The sequence below is a fragment of the Myotis yumanensis genome, unplaced genomic scaffold, assembly GCF_028538775.1.
Source record: "Myotis yumanensis isolate MYYU_CA2020_CCGP unplaced genomic scaffold, mMyoYum1.0.hap1 SCAF_19, whole genome shotgun sequence".
In the NCBI taxonomy this organism is placed as follows: Eukaryota; Metazoa; Chordata; class Mammalia; order Chiroptera; family Vespertilionidae; genus Myotis; species Myotis yumanensis.
Window position 1 is genome coordinate 13,187,718 of NW_027223770.1, and position 24,046 is coordinate 13,211,763.

Sequence of the window (24,046 nt, forward strand, 5' to 3'; positions counted from 1 at the left end):
TCAACCACTGAGCCACACTGGGTGGGCTGTTTTTATTATTTAGGACACGTGTGTGTGTGTATGTGTACCTTATTATGAACAATGGGAAAGAGATTACATGAGAGGAAAGGTACCCCTGGCCCCGGAGCCAACAAGGCATGCCGCAGCACTGCTGCAACGCCGACAGTGGGACAGCACCATCTGCCACGGAGCTCATAGGAAGGCATTCACTGTAGACAGGCGCCAGCCCTCAGGGACCACCAAGCAGGAGAAGGGGAGGTCTATGGAGTTCATGGAATGGGTATGAGGATAGGGGGGTTACCAGGTGGCCTTTTACTGTATGTTTTCTAAGCTCCCTACCACCACGATGTGTTTAACCTGCCAAAACCCCCATATGTGGGTTCCATCTGTCCCAGGTTAGAGGTGGGAACACCAAGGTGTGCAGAGGCCGAGCATCTCAACTGGCAAGTGTCAGTTTGGGCTTCCAACTTGGCTCCTCACCCACATCTTGGAATGGGTTCAGAGGAAGCCCTCTGGGAACAGAAGACAGTGAGTGGGGGCAACAGAGAGAGGGAACATCGTTTTCTACCTGTTGAACTTTGTGGAATTATTCCCTACGTAGATTACCTATCAAAGAAAGTAGATTAGAGATGAAAGGACAGTGCATGGAGCTGAGAGTCACGATTCCAGGGGCTGCCCAATTGGCTGTGAGCTCTCAGAGGCTCAGTTTCCTCACTCACCAAGCTTGCACTACATCCCTGTGACAATCCCTGGAGTCCACAGCTCCAAGCCGAGGGGACCTGAGTGTCTATGTAGTGAGAAGACTTCTGCAGCCCAGTTCTGAAAGGCAGCCATCTTGTAAGCAGCTGGTTCCATAGCCCAAGTTGGTGTCAAGGATTCACCACTCTCAACCTGGATGGCCTTGGCTGGGTCACCGTGCAGCCTCTTACCAAAGGAGGATTATGCCAGTCTGCCCTGAAGGGCTGTTTTAAAAGACACATTGTACCCCTCGCACAGCCAAGTGGCACCAGGAGAGCCAGGGAACATATAGGATTATGAGGCTTTATCACAAACAGGGCAGGTCTGCAACTTACTGCTGAAGCGAACAGGCTGCGCCACATTCACTGCGTGGAAATGCGTGGGGTCACCACCTCGGGCCCGCCCCTGCCTCGGATCCACAGCTTCCTTCCCATGGTAAGGTCGAGAATCCCCAGTCACTTCTGAAAGCAAAAAGAGAAGTGGACTGTAAACACTGCTCTCACAGCAGAGTGGGCAGACTACTTGAGGCTGGGAGACCAGATGTGGGTGAGCATAGATTACATTTATTCAGGTTTTCTTAAGAACTCTATAAAATGTTCCTGTTGGTATCAAATGGGTTATATGCACATCTTACTAAAATTATTCCTTAGCAGTCTTCATTTTTTTACTACTATCATGAAATGAGGTTTTCCCTTCATTGTATTTTCTAACAGGCTATTGCTGGCAAAGCACAGGGTCAGCCATTCCTGCTGCAAATCCCTCAGTAGCTCTAGCCCACGCATGCCAAACTCATGGCCAGCAAGCCCCATGCCTCGTTTAACCATGCTTGCTCTAGCCCCTTGGGGTTTCTTCCAGAGCATAGGCTGCCCTCCTGCTCTAACTGCCTGGGAGCCTCCCCTGGGAGCATGAAGGGGGAATGGCTGTAATCTTTGGCAAGGGGCGGGGCATGGCATGGGGGGTGGAGGAACGTGGTGCGTCTAGGGCAAGTGGTTGGAAGGTGAGGTGGTGTCCCACAAACCCACCTTCCCAGACTGGCTGGCAATTAGCCCCACTGACTAAAGCTTCTCCAGCCATCTGGCTCTGCTATTATTACAGACTCTGATACTGTTTTTATTTCATAAATAATCTATTTTTTCTCATTATAAAATAAATATTCAATGCAAAATATTTGAAAAATACGTTTGAAAAGACAAAGCGTATTAACCCATTACTATGTTAGGGCCCACCCTTCAGTCTCTTTTTTTTACATAAATCCTTAAAACTCTATTTTAGGATTTGCGTTGTAAGCTTAAGACTATAACAGCTTCCCATATTCTGAAATAAACTTAAGACCATTTTTAAAAAAATATATATTTTATTGATTTTTTACAGAGAGGAAGGGAGAGGGACAGAGAGTTAGAAATATCGATGAGAGAGAAACGTCGATCAGCTGCCTCCTGCACACTCTCCACTGGGGATGTGCCCACAACCAACGTACATACCCCTGACCGGAATCGAACCTGGGACCCTTGAGTCCTCAGGCCGACACTCTATCCACTGAGCCAAACCGGTCAGGGCAAGACCATTTTTAATGGCTGCATGGTATTCTGTGAATGAATTTCTGTAATTATCACCATCTCCTATGGTGCAAAATTTAGGTTGTTTGCATCCTTCCAATACTCTAAGAAGGGTTGCACTGAACGACTTGTACATAAATCTGTTTGTGCCTCATTATTTTCTTCTGAGACCTGAGAAGTCATGAGCCCTACCAGATTTGGCTCTCTCCCCCACTAGGTATTGAGGAGAGTATTTCCAGCTCCTTCTCTGGCATATGATGGGGAGCGGGTGTCCTTTGATTGCCAATCATTCTAAAATATAAAATGTGCTACCAGTGTCTGAGATAAGCTCAACATAAAGCAAAGACCTCAAAGGAAAAGCATCTTCAAGGCCTTGGAGTGATCTCATCATTAACACAACCACCTCATTTGCTGCTGCCCCTGTGGAAGGTGGCCTGAGGCTGCAGCTGCTCTCTTCCAACACCCAGTCCTAGGAGCCACTGGCACCATCTCTCTAGGACTGGACTGCCCCATGCACACACCCTGAGCACCACTGCTCCCGGGAAGAGACGGACAGTTCTGGCACAGGGACAGCGCTACAAAGTCCTCCTCCGCCCTTCTCCAGGCAGGCAGAGGATGGGGAAGAGCCACAGTGCCTCCTGAGGGAGGGTGGACTTAGGATCGGGAGATGAGGGAAGGGTACAGAAGGGCTTCCCAGAAAAGGGCACAGCTTGGGCAAAGGCAGGCATGTCTGGGACAGGCTTCAGGACAAGCTTGGGTGTGGTAGAAGCCACACCTAAATTTCACATCTCCCTTCTGTCTGCTCAAACGAACAAGACCTGTGATTCCACTTGACGTCTTGGTCTCTTTCCCAGACCAAGAGCAGCATCTGGTCTATGAGAGGCCACAATGCTCACAGATGGATCCAGGAGAGCGATTTTCAATCCTTTTCATCTCATGCCACACACAAACTAATTATTGAAATTCTGTGGCATAACAAAAAATATAATTTTTTGCCCATCTGACAAAAAACCCCCACAATTTTGATTCATTCACACTGGATGGCTTTTGTTGTATTGATTGCTGTCATTTTAAACTTGACAATCTAAGGGAAAAGAGGTCAGTGCCCCTGACTAAATATTGCATGCTTTAAAATTCTTTTTTTTTTTTTAATTTTTATTGATTTTTTACAGAGAGGAAGGGAGAGAGATAGAGAGTTAGAAACAGTGATGAGAGAGAAACATCGATCAGCTGTCTCCTGCACATCTCCCACTGGGGATGTGCCCGCAACCAAGGTACATGCCCTTGACCGGAATCGAACCTGGGACCTTTCAGTCCGCAGGCCGAAGCTCTATCCACTGAGCCAAACCGGTTTCGGCCATGCTTTAAAATTCTTGCAGCACACCGGTTGAAAATCGCTCATCTAGGACATGCGGCCTGTGCAGAAGGGAAGCTATCTGCAGCATGGGGGTGAGGGGGCAACAGGTGAAATAGTTAAGGAAAGAAAGCCTGTGGTGATGGAAGAAGCTACTTTGTGCAGAGCAGACTTCTCCAAATTTCAGGAGGCAATTTTGAGCCCTTCTCTTTTCTATCATTTCTCTTCCTACCCAAATGCCCACATCCATCCCATCACTCATTTATTCAGTGCCCATTACATGCTGCCAAGGAAACCTACCAGCACAGACATGGGTCTTTGCCAGCAAGAAGGGGAAGGGCTTGGCTAAGGAGGTGAGGGTGGTGGGGGAGGATGCAGAGCACAGGATCAGCATCCTTACAAACCTATCAGGACCCCTCTGACAATAAAGAATTTGCTTCTGAGACCCAGTGTTTCCCCATTAGGGCCAGCTGGAGGGTGTGCAGCTCTCACAGCTGAGCCGATTCATGTGCAGCTATGCAGACACCCCTCCGTCCCCTCTCTACCTTAGTGTGCCAGGCACTGTCCGAGGCATGGGGAATACTGTAGTGGGCAGTGAACACAACAGAAAATGATCCTGTCCCCGCTTAGTGATAAGACATGCCCTCCTGAGCCTTCCTCTTCCATCCAGCAACTGGCCGGGACTGTGACTGTGACGGGGCCCAAGCCCAGTCCTGCAGTCCTGGAAAGAGTGCTCCCTGCAACACAAGCTGCCACTTATGCTCTTCTCTCCTCAGATGTCCTCACCAGGACTCCAGAGCAGCTCCGCCTACCAAAGACTGAATGGGAGCCCACAGAAGGAGATGTGAAGCAAGGAGAAGCCAACATGGTTGATTTGCTATTGAAAAAAAACAAAACAAAAAACAAGGAAAAGGGAAATGTTTTACAGATGGGAAAGCAGGCTCAGAAGTGTTATGAGACTTGCTTCAGAGCAGAAGTGGAACACAGAAGAGGTGGGCCCTCCTCCTCCAAGTTCACAAGACCTGAGTCACCCTATCTCACAACCTGGCCACCTGAAGCCTGTCTCCACCTGACCCCCTGGGCAGCTGCCTCCTCTCCAGGCTTTCTGCTTCCCCAGCACATGTCTCAAGGGAAAGCTGGGCAGCTGCTCGAGAGCCCAAGTCCAACATGGAAACTGAGTCAGGGCAGGTACTGGCAAGCTTACTTCCCAATAGCATTTGGCCAGAAATGAGTATTATATGTAAACTAGAGGCCCGATGCACGAAATTCATGCAAGAGTAATTCCTCCCCCACCCCCCTTCCCCCCCACCCCACTGCCAGCACCAGCTTTCCCTCTGGCACCTGGGATCAGGGCTTCCCTCGCAGCCCCAGCTTCCTCCGGAAGGTCGTCTGGAAGGTCATCTGGTCTAATTAGCATATTATGCTTTTATTATTATAGATAAAATACAAAATATGAGTGACTCTAATTTGTGTTTCTAGAACTTGAACAAATATATTAGGTCCAGATGAGCTTATAACTTCTCTGAATGGAGAGGGCAAGAATGACTGGAGCCTCTTCAGCACACACATCACTTTCCTACTTTACACCAAAACAGGTTTAAATCATGGTAAAAAAAATCAGACGTTACTCAGTAAGTCAAATAACACTTACTTACCAAAATGGGATTTCTAACATAAGAGAGCCTAAAATATGTATTCTGCTGTTTTTGGGTGATCCTGTAAGTCCCTAAGGCTCTGTTCACATTCTTTATTGCTATCTTTTGATAAAGGGAAGATCTTAGGTGTTCTATATTATCTTCTAGAAGTTTTTCTTTAACTTGAAACCAATTTTCCTATATGTTGTACATTAGGGATCCAATTTCTTTCTTTTCCGACTGTCACAGCACTACATACTTAAGAATCTAACCTTTGCCCAGTGACATGTAATTCCACCTCTGCCATATATCATATTTCTGGCAGCTCTTCTGTCCTACTGGCCAATTCATGCTACCCTGAGCCAACTGTAAAGTAAGCCTTGACACTGGAAAGGGAAGTGCTCACTCCTGACTCTTCTTCAAAGTGCCCTAACAATATCAGGACATTATTCTTCCAAACCTTAGAAATGACTTGCCACATTTCCCAAAAACCCTTTGGAGATGCACTGAGTCCACAGATCAATATAAGAAGAACAGGCAGCTTTAACACATTAAGTCTTCCTAGCCAAGAACATCCTGCCTCAAGTCTTCTTTAATAACTCTTAATAAAGTTGTAAATTTTTCTCCATTAAAAATTTTACACATCTTCTGTTAGTTCCCACTTATATCAAATATGGGTCAGTTAGAACAGAAACCATGCCAGCTATTTCAAACACAAAGGGGTTTAATATAGGGAAGTCGTGCTTTAGAAACAACTGAAAAGGCTGGAGGTTTGTGTCAAGTGGGCCACTTCTAACTGTCTATTTCACCACTGCAGCTGCATCCAGAGAGTCAGGAAGCTGCTGTTGCCATCCACAGGTGAGGAAACTGCAGAAAAGCGCTGCCAGACCACAGCTGCCCTGCAGCCCTGAGACAGCTGGCCAGTGAGGGATGTGGAAGCCACTGCACTCACTCACCTCGGTCTAAGCCACACATCCACGTCAGAGCCAGAGGAAGGAGGATTCTTCTACCTCTCTTCCACTTTCCAAATTTCAAGGAAAGGATCTCATGGGCAAATGATACCCAGAAGCCTACTGGCAGGGGGTCTGAGCCTTCCAACCCCAAAAGGCAGGGAATGTACTACTGTATGCCCAGCCTATATATAGCATACCACCGATTTTCTATCTTACAAAACCACACTGAAATTATGATCTACTGCTACATCTTTCATTTTCTTTGACCCAGTGGCCTTATATCTTATTGTAATTTTAGCAGGCTTTTAGCAGGGCAATGAAATAATCTCGCATGGTCACTCCAGAGTCCTGAAGTCCATGTTCAAAAGCAGACTGACTAAGCTCTGGCCAGAGTGGCCCAATGGTTAGTCCTTGGTGAGTTTGTGAATGCACACTTGTTGTCATCATGCACTCAATGGCCTGGGCCTAGAACAAGCGTCAAACTTGCGGCCGGTCGTGAGTTTGACATGCTTGGCCTGGAACATGCCATCTACTCAGAACTCTGGGCTCTGTAGGATAGACTTTATTTTTCTATCTGGGGAGAAAATACAGGAACCTATGTAACTTCAAGTCAACACTTACACTGAGCAAACTTGTAACCCTTTGTGCCAACCAAGTAACCCAAAAGAGAAATCAGATCTAGTTCCTGCCTTCAGCAAGTCCACTGAGCATTGATAGATGAAGCTGAACCATACGAGTGCCCATCATTGTTTCCAATATCTATAATAGGGCAGTTATTACACCTAACCTTCAAAGCTAAGCCAAAAGGTGCTTTGAAAACAGCAGATAAACCATGCTCCCATTTTAAAGCAAGCCAGGAATCATTTGGTTCTTTGTTCAGAAAACTCTCTAGGAGGCTAGATATGAAGCCTCAACCTGTAAGTCACACCAGGGGAAGCTCACCAGGCTGACCCAGCATATAGGAAATTCTCAAACACTGGGAAGTTCACACTGTCTGGTCTGTGACCCAAGGAATGACCAGGTGGTCTCCCAGACACAGAACTATCCCAGAGGCTCATAAACCAGCCACCAAACTCTTATTTGGAAAGGTAGGCACCTCAACCACAGACATGCTCGTCTAATGAAGGAAGAACAGGCCTAAGGGATGATTAAAAAATAAGTCCCGCCCTAGCCAGTTTGGCTCAGTGGATAGAGCGTCGTTCTGTGGACTAAAGGGTCCTGGGTTCGATTCCTGTCAAGGGCACATGCCTGGGTTGTGGGCTCGATCCCCAGTAGGGGCATGCAGGAGGCAGCCGATCCATGATTCCCTCTCATCATTGATGTTTCTATCTCTCTCTCCCTTTCCCTTCCTCCCTGAAATCAATAAAAATATATTTTTTTAAAAGAAATTATTTTTAAAAATGGGGTCCTTTACAGGGGTCATTTAAAAAATATATATATTTTATTGATATTTTACAGAGAGAAGTGAGAGGGATAGAGAGTTAGAAACATCGATCAGCTGCCTCCTACACACTCCCCACTGGGGATGTGGCTGCAACCAAGGTACATGCCCTTGACTGGAATTGAACCTGGGACCCTTGAGTCCGCAGGCCGATGCTCTATCCACTGAGCTAAACCGGTTAGGGCTACAGGGGTCATTTTTATAGACAAATACATTCCAAACAGATCACCTCTATTTCTTGTTTTGGAACCATCCCTCAATGAACTGTCCCAAGCTCAAATGTCAAATGCTAATTGATGTCCCACCTGATCCCCTAGTTGGAATTTTTTCCAGCACCTGGCCTATAGGAATTACAAGACTCCTTTCATTTACTGAATGCTGAAAAGGACCTCATCCCACCGAGGAAGAAGACAGGTCTCCTGCCCTCAGGGAACTCAGTCTGGAAGGAGAGATCAAGCATGGGCACAAGTGATGAAGAATTACCAGTGGTTCTATGTGCTGCCAGAGAGGGATAGAGCAGGTTATTAGCAGAAGCCAACCTATAGCCATGGAGCCCACAGATGCCTTCTTGTTGTGGAATCATCTAGCCAGGCCTTGAAGGATAGGCAGGATCTGTCCACACAGAAACAAACCAAGAGGATCCCAGGAAAAAAGAAAGGCATAAACAAAGCATGTGGCTAGGAAATTCTTTTTTTCTTTTTATAAAAAGTATTTTTAAAAAATTTATTTCAGAGAAGAAGGGAGAGGGAGAGATAGAAACATCTATGATGAGAGAGAATCATTGATCGGCTGCCTCCTGCACACCCTACACTGAGGATCGAGCCCACACCCTGGGCATATGACCTGACTGGGAATTGAACCATGACCTTCTGATTCATAGGTTGATGGTCAACCACTGAGCCACGCTGGCCAGGCTAGAACATTCTTAATGGGGTGGGCACAGGAAATAGCCTAGCTGAGTCACAGAAGGGAAAATAATGATAAATTGGATTGGCAAAAAACAAGCCAGATTGTGAAGAAATTTAATTGTTAGGCCGAAGAGTTTAGGTCTGAGATTCCTTCCTCTTAGGGCTTTTATGAGAACCACCTGGGTCTTAAACATATTCCATGTGTATGTGTATGTGTGTGTGTCTCTCTCACATACTCATGCAGTACGCACAAGACACTCAAATGTCAACTGTCCATCCTAACCAAGTAGAGAACCCAGGGTGTGGTGACCACCATTACTCATAGGGTGTTATATTCTTTGAGGGTACTGGAACAGAAATCAGGTAGAGACAACAATTTAGACTCTCTGGCATTCTGTCTTTGTGAGCACACACATCATCAGGAGAAAGATTACTAGTGACTAAGTGAGCAGGGCAGACAGACAGAGCCAAGGCCAGTATAAGTGACCCTTGTCGGGATTCTAGCCAAGTTTCACAGACACCTACTTCCAAAACCAGTCAAGAGGAAAGGGAAGAAGCTACCATACTTCAGGTGCTGCTCTCAGGGCCAGCAGCACCTCCCAAAATGTGATATCATGGGCACCTCTCTTGCCTCCCAACGCTCACCCTGCCATCTTAAAACTTCTGAGATCTACCTGTGTTAGGCATTTATTAAAAAAAAAAAAGAGAGAGAGAGAGAAAGAGGACAGGAGGAGCTTAAAATAACCTTCCAGCACATGGATATAGCATTGGACAAAACTATTGTTGGGACAAAACTATTGTTGGGACAAAACTATTTGATGGGAAGCATGGGCCACGTGCATCTGCCTGCCCGACACTCACCTGGACAGTTGGCTTCGTCGCTCTCATCCTCACAAGTCACCAAGCCGTCACACTGCCAGGGGAGAGGGATGCACTGGATGGTGCCACTGCGACAGGCAAACTGCCCAGGGTTGCACCGCAGCTCTGTGAAACCAAAGGGCAAGAGGCCATTGAGGAAGTGGCAGTAGCAGCAGAGCCCTGGAGTGGCCAGGCCTGCAACCACCTGGCCCTGCCACCACCCGGTCCCCATGTGCATGGGCCAGGCAGCCTGCCTACAGCCCCACTCCTTGAAGGCTTGCATGTACGCCCCAAGAAGAGCCAAGAGCTGTGCCCAAAACGCCACAAATACCCAGAGCTTGAAATCCCCCCAAGATGACCTTTATGTGCGACCATTCAAACATACATTGTGGCATGTCTGTTCAGCATCAGGCTATGCAGTGCAATGCAGAGGGGACAGAAACAAGAGGGTACACCTCTCACCTCCTGAGGGATTCTGGGTCAATAGAGAAGACACACATACTCTAGATACACATATATGGATAAACACACACACACGGTTTTCTGACAAAGCATAAATGGAGGTCACCACCACAGAAGCACTTGAACAACATGCTGAAACAACATGAAGGAGAAACTGCCTCCACCTGGGGGGCTCAGGAATGCTTCTTAAAGAAGGTGGGATGTAAACAGGGTTCCCAAGGCAGGTCAATGGTTTCAGAGGTACATGTAACATAATAGGAAGGGACAAGCGATCCAGAAAAAGCAGGGCTTAAGGAAATATTACAAGGCAGGAGAACATGCCAATTAGACTGTGTGAACTGACAAATACAGAATCACTGAAGACTGGAAATGTAAGAAGAATCAGACTGTGGTGGCTTTCAGGGTAAGATAATGCTGACCTTTATTTGGTATGTTGTAGGGGACCAACAAGTAATATGGTAAGATCTGTGTTTTAAGCAGATATCACTAGCAATGATTTCTGGAAGCAATTAAAATAGAAGGCCAGACAAAAATATTAAATAACTCAGCCAAGTCGAAACCGGTTTGGCTCAGTGGATAGAGCGTCGGCCTTCGGACTGAAGGGTCCCGGGTTCGGTTCCGGTCAGGGGCATGTGCCTGGGTTGCGGGCACATCCCCGGTGGGGAGTGTGCAGGAGGCGGCTGATCGATGTTTCTCTCTCATCAATGTTTCTGACTCTCTATCTCTCTCCCTTCCTCTCTATAAAAAATCAATAAAATATATTTTAATAAATAAATAAATAAATAAATAAATAACTCAGCCAAGTAAGGTCTTGAACTGAGGCAGGGGTCGGCAAATTTACAGCTCATGGGCCAACTCCTGTCCTTCCCACCGTTTATTTGTTTTTGTTTGTTTTTTCTTTTAATATATTTTATTGATTTTTTACAGAGAGGAAGGGAGAGGGATAGAGAGTTAGAAACATCGATGAGAGAGAAACATCGATCAGCTGCCTTCTGCACACCCCCCACTGGGGATGTGCCCACAACCAAGGTACATGCCCTCGACCGGAATCGAACCTGGGACCTTTCAGATCGCAGGCCGACGCTCTAACCACTGAGCCAAACCAGTTAGGGCCTTCCCACCGTTTTTTTAAAAATAAAGTTTTCTTGCCGAAACCGGTTTGGCTCAGTGGATAGAGCGTCAGCCTGTGGACTGAAAGGTCCCAGGTTCGATTCCAGTCAAGGGCATGTACCTTGGTTGCAGGCATATCCCCAGTAGGAGTTGTGCAGGAGGCAGCTGATCGATGTTTCTCTCTCATCGATGTTTCTAACTCTCTATCTCTCTCCCTTCCTCTCTGTAAAAAATCAATAAAATATATTTAAATAAATAAATAAATAAAAATAAAGTTTTCTTGGAACTGTGAGCTGTGGGACAACTTCAAGCACCCTTAACGTACTTGTACTTGGAGGGGGGGGATCAGACAAAATATTTGAAGAAACAATGGCAGAACAACTTCCCAATTTGATGGAAACTATAAACCTGCAGATCCACAAGCTCAATGAACCCCAAACACAAGACATATAAAGAAAATTACTCCAAGGCACATCATAATCAAAGTGCTTAAAACCAGCAATAGAGAAAATTTTAAAAGCAGCCAGAGGAAGAAAGACATCACACAGAAAAACAGACAAAGACAACAGATTTCTCATTATAAACAATACAAGCTAGAAGACAGTGGAGAAACATTTTTAAATTCTGAAAAAAAGAAATAGCTGTCACCCTGGCCAGTTTGGCTCAGTGGACAGAGCGTCAGCCTGCGGACTGACGGGTCCTGGGTTTGATTCCAGTCAAGGGCACATGCCTGGGTTGTGGGCTCAATTCCCAGTGTGGAGCGTGCAGGAGGTGGCCGATCCATGATTCTCTCTCATCATTGATGTTTCTGTCTCTCTCTCCCTCTCCCTTCCTCTCTGAAATCAATAAACATATATAAAAAAAAGAAAAAGAAAAAAAAAGAAATAGCTGTCAACCTAGAATTATTTAAAGCAAAAACATGTATACTACATTGTAGGGTTTATAACACGTAGCAGTAAAACTGTAACAATAGCACAATAGCTGGAAAGAAGAAGCGAAGCATACTGTTTTAATGCTTTTACATACCACAGGTAAAGTGGTCTGTCACGTGAAGGTAAACTATCATAAGTTAAAGAAAAATATCACTAAACTAACAAGAGTTATAGCAAGTAAGTCAACGAAGACAACAAAATGGGACAAAAAGTCAATTGAAAAGAAGGCAGAAAGAGAAAAAGAAATTAACAATAGATGGTACAAAAAATAAAACAAATAATCAATTTTGCCTAATCAGTAAACATATGGGATGATCTAAACACCTGAAAAGACAAAATTTGGCACATAGGTAAAAAAAACAAGACCCCACTATGTATTGCCTAAAAAAATCTCTTTATATAAGGACGCAAATTGGTGAAAATAGAAGAATGGAAAACATGCTAACACTGATCAAAAGAAAGCTGGAGTGGCTATATTAATGCCACAGAAAGTAGACTCCAAAGCACTTAATATTACCAGAAATAAAAGTTATTTAATAATGATAAAGAACATAATAATTCTAAATGTTTATGAATCTATTGCAGAGCTTTAAAATATGGATGAAAAATTGCTATAGCTGCTAATAGACAAATTCACAATTACAGTCAGAGATTTCACTCTCCTCCAAACAACCTGAACAACACTATCAACCAACTGGTCTGAACCAACACTTACAGAACTCTCCACCCAAAAACAGTGGAATACACAACTATTTTCATATGCATACATATATAACATTGATCATAATAGAGAATGTTATGGCCATAAAACAAATCTCAAATTTATGACTGAAATCATACGGAGTATGTTGTTTGACCACAATTTAATTAAAAAATTAAAAATCAACAACAGCCAGGCTAGTGTGGCTCTGTGGTTAAGCACTGGCCCATGAACCAGGAAGTTATGGTTCGATTCCTAGTCAGGACACAGACACATGCCTGGGTTGCAGGCTTGATCCCCAGTAGGGGGCATGCAGGAGGTAATGTTTCCCTCTCACTGGTGTTTCTCTCTCTCTCTATTCCTTCTCCCTTCCTCTTTCTAAAATCAATAAAAAATATATTCTTAAAAAAATCAACAGCAGAAAGATACCCGGAAAATCTCCCCAACTATATGGCAACAACTCACACACTTCTAAAGAGCCTACGAATCAAAGAAAAAATATGGATCAAATAAACACATTAAAAAAATTCCTTGAAAGTCACAAACTACTAAAGCTCACTCAAAAAGGAATCAATAACCTGAGTAACCATGTGCTATAAAAGAAACTGAATTTTTCTTTTTCTTTTTTTAAAAATATTTTTTATTGATTTTTTACAGAGAGGAAGGAGAGAGATAGAGAGTTAGAATGAGAGAGAAACATCGATCAGCTGCCTCCTGCACATCTCCTATTGGGGATGTGCCCGCAACCAAGGTACATGCCCTTGACCGGAATCGAACCCGGGACCCTTCAGTCCGCAGGCCAACGCTCTATCCACTGAGCCAAACCGGTTTCGGCAAAAGAAACTGAAGTTTTAGTTTAAGAACTTCACACAAAGAAAACTCCAGGCCTAGATGGCTTCACTGGAAAGTTCTACTAAATATTTACGGTAGAAAAGCACCAATTCCATACAAACTCTTCCATAAATTTAAATATTTAAAATTACCATAACAATAGCATCAAGACCAAGAAACACTTAAAGATAAATGTAATGACAGATGTGCAGGTTCTATACACTGAAAATTACAGACTATTGCTAAGAGAAATTTTTTAAAAATCTAAACGTGTGGGGATACATGAAGTGCTATGGATCAGTAAGCTCAATACTGTTAAGATACCAATTCTACCCAAATTCGTTACAGATTCAATGCAATCCCAATCAATATTCTAGCAGGCCTTTTTGTAGAAATTGACAAACTGATTCTAAAACTCATACAGAAATGCAAAAGACTTAGCATACTCAAAACAACTTTGAAAAGTAAGAACAAAGCTGGAGGATTCACACCACCTGATCTTGAGCACTTACTAAGTTACAGTAATTAAGACGGCATTAAAAAAACAAAACAACAAAAACAGCGTGGCATAAGCATCAAGACATACATTAGGACCAACGGAACCAGAACAGTGTGTCCAAAAATAGGCCCACACATATGTGAGCAACTGATTTATGAGGAAGGTGCAAAGGCAATTTCCTGGAGAAAGAATCATCCTTTCAACAAATGGTACTGGGACAACTGGATATCAAATTTTTAAATTGATTTTTAGAGAGGAAAGCCTAAAACTATAAAATATCTAGAAAACATAGGAGAAAATCTTTGTGGCCTTGGCCAAGATTTCTTAGATACATATACCAGAAGTTCAATCCCTAAAAGAAAAAGTTGATAAATTGGACTTCATTAAAACTGAGAACTTTTTTGCCCTGGCTGGTGTGGCTTTGTTAGGTCGTTCAGTGCACCGAAAAGTTGCCAGTTCGATTCCCTGTCAAGTCACATGCCAGGGTTGTGGGCTCAATCCCGTGTGGGGTGTGCAGGAGGCAGCAATTCAGTGATTCTCTCTTATCACTGATGTTTCTCTCTCTCTCCCCACTCTCCCTTCCTCTCTGAAATCAATTAAAAAAATTTTTTTAAAGGGAGGAAATTGACACATGCCACAAAATGGATGAACCTAAAGGACATTATGCTAGGTAAAATAAACTAGACAGAGAAGGACAAATGCTTCCACTTATAGGAGTTCCCTAGAGTAGTCAAATTCATAGAGATAGAAAGTAGAACATAGGTTACCAGGAGCTGGGGGAGAGGTGATGGGGAGTTACCTTTAAGGGGTACAGTTTCAGTTGGGGAAAATGAAGAAGTTCTGGAAATAAACACTGGGTGATAGTTGCACAACACTGTCACTGCACTTAATGCCACTTAAATGTACAGTAAACAATGGTTAAAGCGGTAAGTTTTGTTATGTTTATTTTACCACAATTTTTTAAAAAATCCTATTTTTAAAAAAAGGAGAGAAGAAATCCCAAGCACACATCCCATTAGCCGTCAATACATGTCAAGCAGCCCTTGGAAACGCCACTGTGCATTTGTGAGAGAACAAGAGAGAGAGGCAGATGACACCTTGGTATTACTATGAAAATAGTTTTGACCTCCTGAGCCCTGTCCCCTAGACCCCAGGCCACAATGAAAGAACTACTGCTTTAAATTATGCATTGTGTGAGGTTTAAAGGACTCATGCCTGTAGAAATGTACAAGTCTCTGCAATAAAATCTTTGTCTACATTCCATTTATTCTTTGTCAGCAAGCCTTGGCCTCATTTTGAATTATGTAAACGGAGCTGTCTCAAATTACTGTGTGAAATTTAATATGCTGCCTAAATTGTTTGGGATTGATTTTGCAACATTTGCCCACAAAGAAATAGAGGAAGACATAGTACAGCAGAAGCACACGCATCCAGTCACGATGCTCAGGAAATAAAAAAAAATTTCCTGCCAACAAATGCAGGAGAGAATTCTACCCCATTTCTTCCCACTACCCACAACCCACTCCATGGCCTCCACCAGTGGACGGAGATCTTAAGGCAGCCCCTGCACCATGCTGGAGTGCCCACCCAGGATCAGGAGGCCCCAGCTTCCCAGTGGGCAGTAAAGTATAGCATCCATCAGATTGCTGCAACATTCTTCCTTGGAAAGCGCTAACAGCTGCTTTCCAGCAGGGCAGGATGTTCCCACGGGTTCTCCTTCTGCCCACTATACAAGGCAGTACTGGGACAGAGATATTTATCCAGCACAATACCTAGAACCAGAAGGGAGAGGATCTGAAAATAAGGGCAGGCTGGGCCTGCTGTTCAAATGCATGACAATTCTAGGGGAACAGCTCTCATGGCAACAGCAGCATAGAACTTGGGCCAGCTGTCTCTTCTCTGGACACCTTCAAGAGGGAACAGGATCACTGATGATAACATAGACCACTAAACATACACAACAGAGGGCCATCCCTGCTAAACAGGCCTTCTCAAGAAGAGTCACCTGTGTCCTGAGGTAAGACAGTGAGAATAAGGGGCTTGAATTCAAGTAGGATGGGCAGCACCTGAACCACCAGCAAACATAAGAAGGCCAAGGGCTCGGCCTGGACAAGTGCCACTGAGCAGGAAAGGAGCACTTTGCACGGCTAGAGCCCAGCAGGATTTAAAAGCAAAAGGTACCGCAGGACCAGATGGCTTCACGGATGGGCTATGGCTCCGGGAGTGGATGCCGCTGGCAGTGGAGAGCTTCGCCAGAACACCAGCAGCAGGACAGAGAATGGACTTGGGAGGGCAGAACTAGGTGAGGGAAAGCATTACCAGGCATTTGAAACAATTCACAGGGCATCATTCTAGAAAAAACTGTGATTATGTCACAAACTCCCCACCTTCTCTAAGTGTTCTAAATGCCATTTGTCCTTTCATGAGGTGAAGAACCATCTCAAGACTTCCCCCAACACCCCCATCACTCAGGTTCTTGGGATTCTCTGGCTCAGCAACCTTTCAGTGCACAGGATAGATACTCCATCCAACTCAGCCAACTTGCCAGAATGATGAAAAATTTTCATAAGAGATCTCTCTCAGAACCACACCCCAGAGACAAAACAAAAGAAGACTGAGGAAAATTTTCAGTCTTATTAAAGAAAAGATAAAGAGAAAATATTAGGAATAAAGTTTTTACAGCCCCCCCCCCCCAAAAAAAAAGAAAAAGAATGAGGCAACTTACAAGATCCCCAAACACTGTCAAATGAAAACGTCAAAAAACTGTGTAAAAAGTATTAATTCCATTTATGTAAAACACTGTGTATGAATGTTTTCCCAACTGTCCTGGGCTTTCAGTGTGGGTCGGCATACCGGTCTGCATCCTCCACACCAACAGGGTAGAGGGGAATTTGAAGACTGTCTCTCCTCCTACAGGTGGCCAACAAACCACTAAGGGCTAAGCAAAAGGCCGCCTGGGCCACAAGCAAGCCTCATTCCTTTCAGGTACTTTTAATCCTCTTCAGTCTTCTAAGACCACAAAGCTTTGTAGCTACTCTAACTGACCCAGGAACTCTAGAGGTAGCCAGTGGCACTCAATAGGACTGTAACAGGAGGCCTGAAGTCAGTCTAAGTGTGCAGGTCCTGGAAGCTCACATCTCCAGTCTGGCCCTCTGGGATGCCTGCCCTCTGTGGTGGTTCCTAACCCTTGTTCAACACCCTGGGAAGCCCAGAGCTATTTCCTTCACAGAAATGAACTCCAAAGGAAAGTCCCCCAGGGAACAAGACTTTTGAGACAAAGGGGAGTGCAGGGTGGACGTGGAGGCCATGTTGGTCCAGCATACCCCACAGGGCTCTGCTCTCGCTCTGTCCTAACATGGAGCAGTCAACAGCTGAGACCAGACAGACAAGAAGCTGATCAAACTGATGGTTGGCTGCCAGGGATCCAGAAGTCAGCCTATAGAGAGGGACCGGAAGGGATCAGAGACACTGACTAAGGATAACAACTAGCCCAGGTTCACTGAACCAATCCAGGTTCACTGAAGTGACAGCCATACCAGGCAAGAGGAGAGGATGAAGGCCAAGAGGTGAGTGTCTGCAGTCCCTGCATCATCACCTCTCAAGAAAGGCTTATACTGTGCAATGGCCTATGGAAGGGCAGGTCACTTCCTCCTGCAGGGGGCGGTCCAGTTTAAAGCCTCAGTGCCAGGCAAGTCCATCAGAGAGGCCTCCAGGCCCTGAGGCTCCAAACTGCAGGAGCCCTCAGTCCTCTAAACCCCAGTCTGGGAGGCTGGTGAACTTCAGGTGAGGATCCATATTTGTGAGAAGCCCTCACCTGCCCTCACCTCTCAGTTGAGCCAATATCTGCAGAAGCGAGCTTCCCCCAGTGTGAGGCCAAGGCCAGCTGGCTCTGCAACAACCCCCCCACAAGTCTTCCATAGGCAGGCAGCCACAAGGTCCCTGTCCTCACCCCCACCCCCCACCTAGGGACAGCTGCAAAGCCTGCTGGCTAAGGGAGCTGTTGCTCTTTATGTCAAAATATAAATAGCCATTTGTGCATTTATTCAATAACTGATTTCTGTGTGCCCACTCTGTGCCAGACCAGACTCAGGAGGCACAGCATGAACGTGACAAAGAGCAAAACATGTCAATGTGAACAATCCTAGCCCTGTCCAAAGTGCTGCGGCTGTTTGGTGGGCTTTCAAAAACTATACCCCCACCCCCTGACCATCAAAAATGGCTCCTCATTCAGCTGTATGTATCAGACACTGCTGAAAGCCACTGTGCTCTGCTGCCTGGTGGGGGGAGGGAGGGAGGACATGAACCAGGCCCTCTCCTGATAATATTCCCTTGTGTGTGTGTGTGTGAGGAGTCCTGCTTACAGTTTAAGGTGATGTCCCTACACTCCCTGATGCCCATTCATGGATAACATTTACTGTTGGCCTTTATGAAGCATTTGCTTTATATCAGACATTTCTTAGAACTTTACACTTAACTCATTTAATTCTCACAACATCTTTATGAAGTTCTGCTGTTATGTCCATGGCACAGATAAGGAAACTGAGGCACAGAGAAGTCACAAAGTGGGTAGCAGAGCAAGATCTGACACCAAGCAGTGCGGCTGTAGGGTCCAAGTTCCTTTTTGTTGTTGTTGTTGAATCATTGATCAACTGCCTCCTGCACACCTTACACTGGGGATAGAGCCTGCATGCATCCCAGGCATGTGCTCTTACCAGGAATTGAACCATGACCTTCTGGTTCATAGGTGGATGCTCAACCACTGAGCCACGCCAGCCGGGCTCTGATGTTACTTTAAATGAGCTGTCTGTAGAGGAGCAGCTGCAGTTAGATCAAAGGGAGTCCAGTGTTGTGGTTTGAGAACTTGGACCTTATGCCCTTGCCACTGTTGCTCAAGGGTTAGAGCAATGGCCCACACACCAAAGGGTTGTGTGTTTGATTCCTAGTCAAGAGCATGTACCTGGGTTGCAGGTTTGCTCCCGTCCCCAGTCAGGGTATGTACGTGATACAACCAGTCAATGTCTCTCTCTCACATCGATGCTTCTCTTTCTCCCCCTCCCTCCCTTCCTCTCTAAAATCAATAAACAGCCCTATCTGGTTTGGCTCAGTGGATAGAACGACAGCCTTTGGACTGAAGGATCCCAGGTTCAATTGAGGTCAAGGGCACATGCCGGGTTACAGGCTCAATCTCCAGTAGGGGGAGTGCAGAAGGCAGCTAGCTGGTCAATGATTCTCTCTCATCATTGATGTTTCTATCTCTCTCCTTTCCTCTCTGAAATCAATAAAAATATATTTAAAAAACAAATAAGTAAAATAAAATCAATAAACATATCTTTGGGTAAGGATTAAAAATAATAATAAAGTAATGCCAGACCTGGGCTTTCCTGTAGGGCGCGGCTAATAGGGTTAAGCCTCGGGCTGACCTGTTGGCAAAGCCATAAACAAGTCCCAGCTTAGAGGGCACAGTCCTCTTAGCAAAATTAGGCTTGACCTTATGATGCTCTCTAGATCCTTCCTAGGTAGCTAATGGGCTGTGGGAGGTGCAGCAATTGCTGCCAAAACAAAACAAGTGAAACTCACAAGAACACTGTAACTATGGTGACCACTACCTTGTTTACTTCTGGCTATAAAATAAAGGCTCAGCTTGCCTCTGGATCTCTCGGTGGCCTCAGCCAGGCACAGGAAGATCCACCTAGACCAGTGATGGCGAACCTTCTGAGCTCGGCGTGTCACCATTTTGAAAAACCCTAACTTAACTCTGGTGCCATGTCACATATAGAAATTTTTTTTATATTTGCAACCATAGTAAAACAAAGATTTATATTTTTGATATTTATTTTATATATTTAAATGCCATTTAACACTTGGAGTGGGGGAAACGAGTTAAGTCGGCTCGCGTGAATTGCGCGTACTCCGCGGGAGCCGTCTTAACTCGGTTCATATAGATTTGCGGTGGAGTGTGGGAAACGTGTAAACTCGGGCCGATTGTAACTGCGTATTACCAAATATTTGTTTGTTTGCCGTTCACAAAGATACCTACCTGCGTATGCGAACCGTTTCATACCCATTGGGGTAATAGGTATCATAAAAATCCCTGATTTTGCGCGGGAAACCTAAATAATTGCCAATAATTGCCCGCGCCATCTTATATTTTGGCGGGAAATTCACCCCACACCGGAGTGTTAACAAAGAAAAATCAACCAAAAAAATGAGTTCTCGTGTCACCTCTGACACACGTGTCATAGGTTTACCATCACTGACCCAGCTTATTCTCTTTGTCATTTCTTCATCCTTCACCGCCCTCACTCAGGCTTTCGAACCCTTGGCTGAGCTGGCTCGGCACACTTTCCTTCCTCCCAGGTGATGGCCCATAAGCCCAGGTCCCCAGCCAGCTGCACTCTGCCCACGGCCCACATACCATTCACTCTCCCTTGGACTTGCCCTGGCCAGACTGTGGCCCATATTGGAGTGGCAGGACTGTCTTTTACTAAACATCCCAAGTCAGTTGGTAAATCACACAGAAATAAATTTGTTACATAAAAACCACACTGTGATCCCACCCTTTCCTCTGGCAAAATGTTGGCCCAAAATTGGGCTCTTGGGACTACTGACCTGCTCAGCATACAGGAAGGAGAAAGGACTATTGCCAACTCTTCAGCAACCCAAACACAAAAGCACATGTGACAAGGGAACAATATAGCAGCACACCAAGGAAAAGACATTTAATCAGTCTGTTGCTATCTACTAGGTTCTAAATGTTGTCACTGACACATTCCACTTAGGGCCAAGAATCTACTACGCATTTCCCTATGCCAAGGAGAGGAAGAGGAACAGAGGTAAGATATCATGGGTACAGGGAGGGCCCACAACTAGGCCACCTCCCATGATGTATGCGTTAAGTGCTGCAGAACTGCCAGAGGAGGGCAGGGGGAAGACAGTGCCAAGGAGCTAGGTCTGGGAAGCAGGACCAGAGTGCTGCAGGCAAGAGCAATCTGGACAGGAAGAGGAACAGGAAAAAAAACCAGCCTAACAAGAGCGAGAATGTACATACCCATTGGCCAAAGTGTGCAACAAAAGCACATTATTCATTCCTAAGACTAGAACCACTAACTGAAATATTAACCTTGCTAGCTGCCACCTGGGCAAACCGGAGCTTTAACCACAGCACATCCTGTGCCCGCAACACCATCTGTGGTGACACAGTGCCTGGCACACAGCAGGTGGCAGTGAGGGCTTGTTACAGGGTGAATGCAAGCAATGGGATGGGAAGCATCACCTTTCATCTTTCAGGGAAGCTAAGTACCAGGCGCCTCCTCCTGCTCTCTGAAGTGATCAAAGTGTTCAGGGGAAAGGGCCATGTCATACGCAACTTACTGTCAAATGGTTCAGGGAAAAAATTGTTAAAAATAATTATGTCCATGCATACATTTCTATGCATGAGTATAAACACACAGGGGAGATACGGCAAATAAAATAAAATGCTAACAATAGGTACATCTAGTACAGGATATGCAAGTGTTCTTGCACTAACTGTATTCTTGCAACTTTTCTGTAAGTTTGAAATTATTTTTTTAGGAATATATTTCTTTATGTATTTTTATTGATTTCAGAGAGGAAGGGAGAGGGTAAGAGAGAGACAGAAACATCAATAATGAGAGAGAATCACCGATCAGCTGCCCCCCACATGCCAACCACCAACTGAGAACTCCTAGTTTATATAAACATTTCCTACCAAATGTTTACTTTAAAAGCAACAAAACAATTCATTAGCTAGTGAGGTTGGAAAAGTATCATCTAAAAAGAATGAAATTATAAAATCCAAAGCCCAGTCTGCTAGTAGGGCAAGTTCTATAGAGTTACAAGGTGGTAGGCTGTGGAGGAAAGAACTCCAAACTCAGAAGGCACCTGGCCAGCCTAAGTGCAGGCTCAACTTCCCTGCAACTTCTATAAGCTTCAGCCAGTTCTGCTTATAAAACATCCACACACTTCCTATTCGTTAACCCATATGCTGCTCCAGTGCTGTGGCCACTTCTCGGCTCTCTGAAGCTTTATCAGTTCAGCATACCCAGCAGGTCCCTCATGGCCATGGGGAAAGAACCCTGACCTAGGAGCCAGCTCCTAGTAGTCTGAATCCCAGCTACTCTGCTCTCCAGCTATGTGACTTTATACAAGTCACTTGCCTCTCCCAGCCAGCTTTCTTCATCCCAAGGAACACAGCTCCAGTCCTGCTACATCACGTATAGGCCGGGGAACTCAGCCAAGACCATGCTCACTCAGGAAAGGTTAAATGTTTTCTCAGCTAAGTATGGTGGAGTCACCCTGGACGGAGCTATGGTTAAACCCATGGCATGATTTTCTTTCATAATTAATGCTTAGAAAAAAACAGTATTAGAAATCAGCAACTGATGTTGCATTCCCTGTACAGATAAAGGGTCAGGGAGATGATACTGCAGTCAGTGGCCGTAAATGCCCCTGTATGTTTGTCACCCCTCAGCAGCGATCCACAACCTTTCTAACATCTCGGGGAGACAATGCACATCTTCATTGGTCATTATGGTTAACCACAGAAGGAATTTGGGGGGAGGGCTGGTTCTATCCCTCAAACCAGGGTATTCAGATGGAAAAGGCTTCAGAATCCTGGTGAGCCACTGGGTCCATCAGAAGAAAAGCGGCCTAGGGCTCCACAGCAGGGGTTAAAGATAGGACATACATAAGCCCCCGGGAAAGGTGCACAATGGAACCAGGCCAGACTTCTAGGACTGAATCTCATCTCAGCCACTTAGCTTGATGAGCTCTCTGTATTCCAATTTCCCTATCTGTAAATGGAGCTAATAACAATGTCTACCTCACAGGGACCACCTGAGAGTTAACTTAACACGTGTTCTTACTACAAAAGCTCCTGGCATGTAACACATCCTCGATCAAGCCGCATCAGACATGCATTTAAAATAAACTTTGGCGAAAGGTCAAGTTCAGCACTCTTGTGTTGCCCATTGCCCCACTCTGTGAAAGGCCTCATGCCCTGGCCTGCATCAGAGAGGAGCCAAAAATGGCTTGGTCCCCATCCTCAAGGGTTCCCCCTGGTAGAAATCAGAAGACATCCTCCTGCCTACTTGCCTGCCTCCCTCCCATCTGGGAAACAGGTTCTGACAGGTGCCCTCCTCACACCCGAGTATGGATCTAAGTCAGGATTCCAATAGAAGGAATGCAGGCTACGACCAAAGAAGCACCCCCTCGAAAATGCCAGCCAGCAGACCTCTGCTGGGAAGGAGACACAGCACACACAGCACACAAGAACATCTGACCCAGAGTGAGACTTGCCCTTGCTGCCCAAACAACGTCAGGGAGCCAGTTGGAGTCCTCCAATTGTAAGGCAAGTCAAGATACCACTGGGGGCCGCTGCAAAGTTCTATATGGAGTGTCATGGAGTGATGAAGGTCACTTTGCTCCCTCTGCCACAGGTGCCTTCCTGCCCCAACTCAGACCTAAGTGTGATGTCTTCTGTGAACCCCGCCCCTGCTTCACAAGTACAAATGGTTGGCCATCTCTCACACCTGCCTAGGCCAACACACTTAGTGGACCGATTTACACCTTGACTCTCTTTCCACACCTAAAGGGCACTCCCAGAGGAAGGGGTTTATTCTCTCCATTTGAGCATCCCTACGAGATGGGCAGGTATCAAGCACTCAGACGCTTGTTGAATTACTGCTGGCCAGTTGGCAGGATATGTGAACAGACAGAAAAGGAGTTGGGGACATTGGTCACCTCTATCATCCAGGTAGGAAATGCTGGACCTGGAACCAGAGGTACCCCAAGAAGATAGCATGCATGGTACACATGGCTTCACTCAGTCCAGTGACCTAATGTGCAAAACTGGGACCCACAAGCCAGAACAGGATGATGTCTCATCTTTCTACAGGTGTAGACTTGTGTTTTTGTTGTTGTTTTAATATATATTTTTATTGGTTTCAGAGAGGAAGGGAGAGTAGGAAAGAAACATCAATGATAAGAATCACTGATTGGCTGCCTCCGGCACGCCCCCTACTAGGGATCGAGCCCACAACCAGGGAATG

The 24,046-nt window shown here is 45.4% G+C and overlaps 1 protein-coding gene across 5 annotated transcripts in view; it reads right to left on the reverse strand.

The window, feature by feature from the left end:
• The window catches only part of DGCR2 (DiGeorge syndrome critical region gene 2), a 43,592-nt gene that overhangs the window by 17,268 nt on the left and 2,278 nt on the right, over window positions 1-24,046 (reverse strand). Inside the window, exons 2-3 of one of the 5 annotated variants that reach the window (XM_070400097.1) lie at window positions 9,446-9,568; window positions 1,074-1,199 (exon numbers count right to left, since the gene is read on the reverse strand). In XM_070400097.1, coding sequence (XP_070256198.1) covers window positions 1,074-1,199; window positions 9,446-9,568 — 249 coding nt within the window. Of the gene's footprint in view, window positions 1-1,071; window positions 1,200-9,445; window positions 9,569-24,046 lie in introns of all 5 variants that reach the window. The other 4 variants (XM_070400096.1, XM_070400099.1, XM_070400098.1 and 1 more) reach the window with 4 other exon arrangements.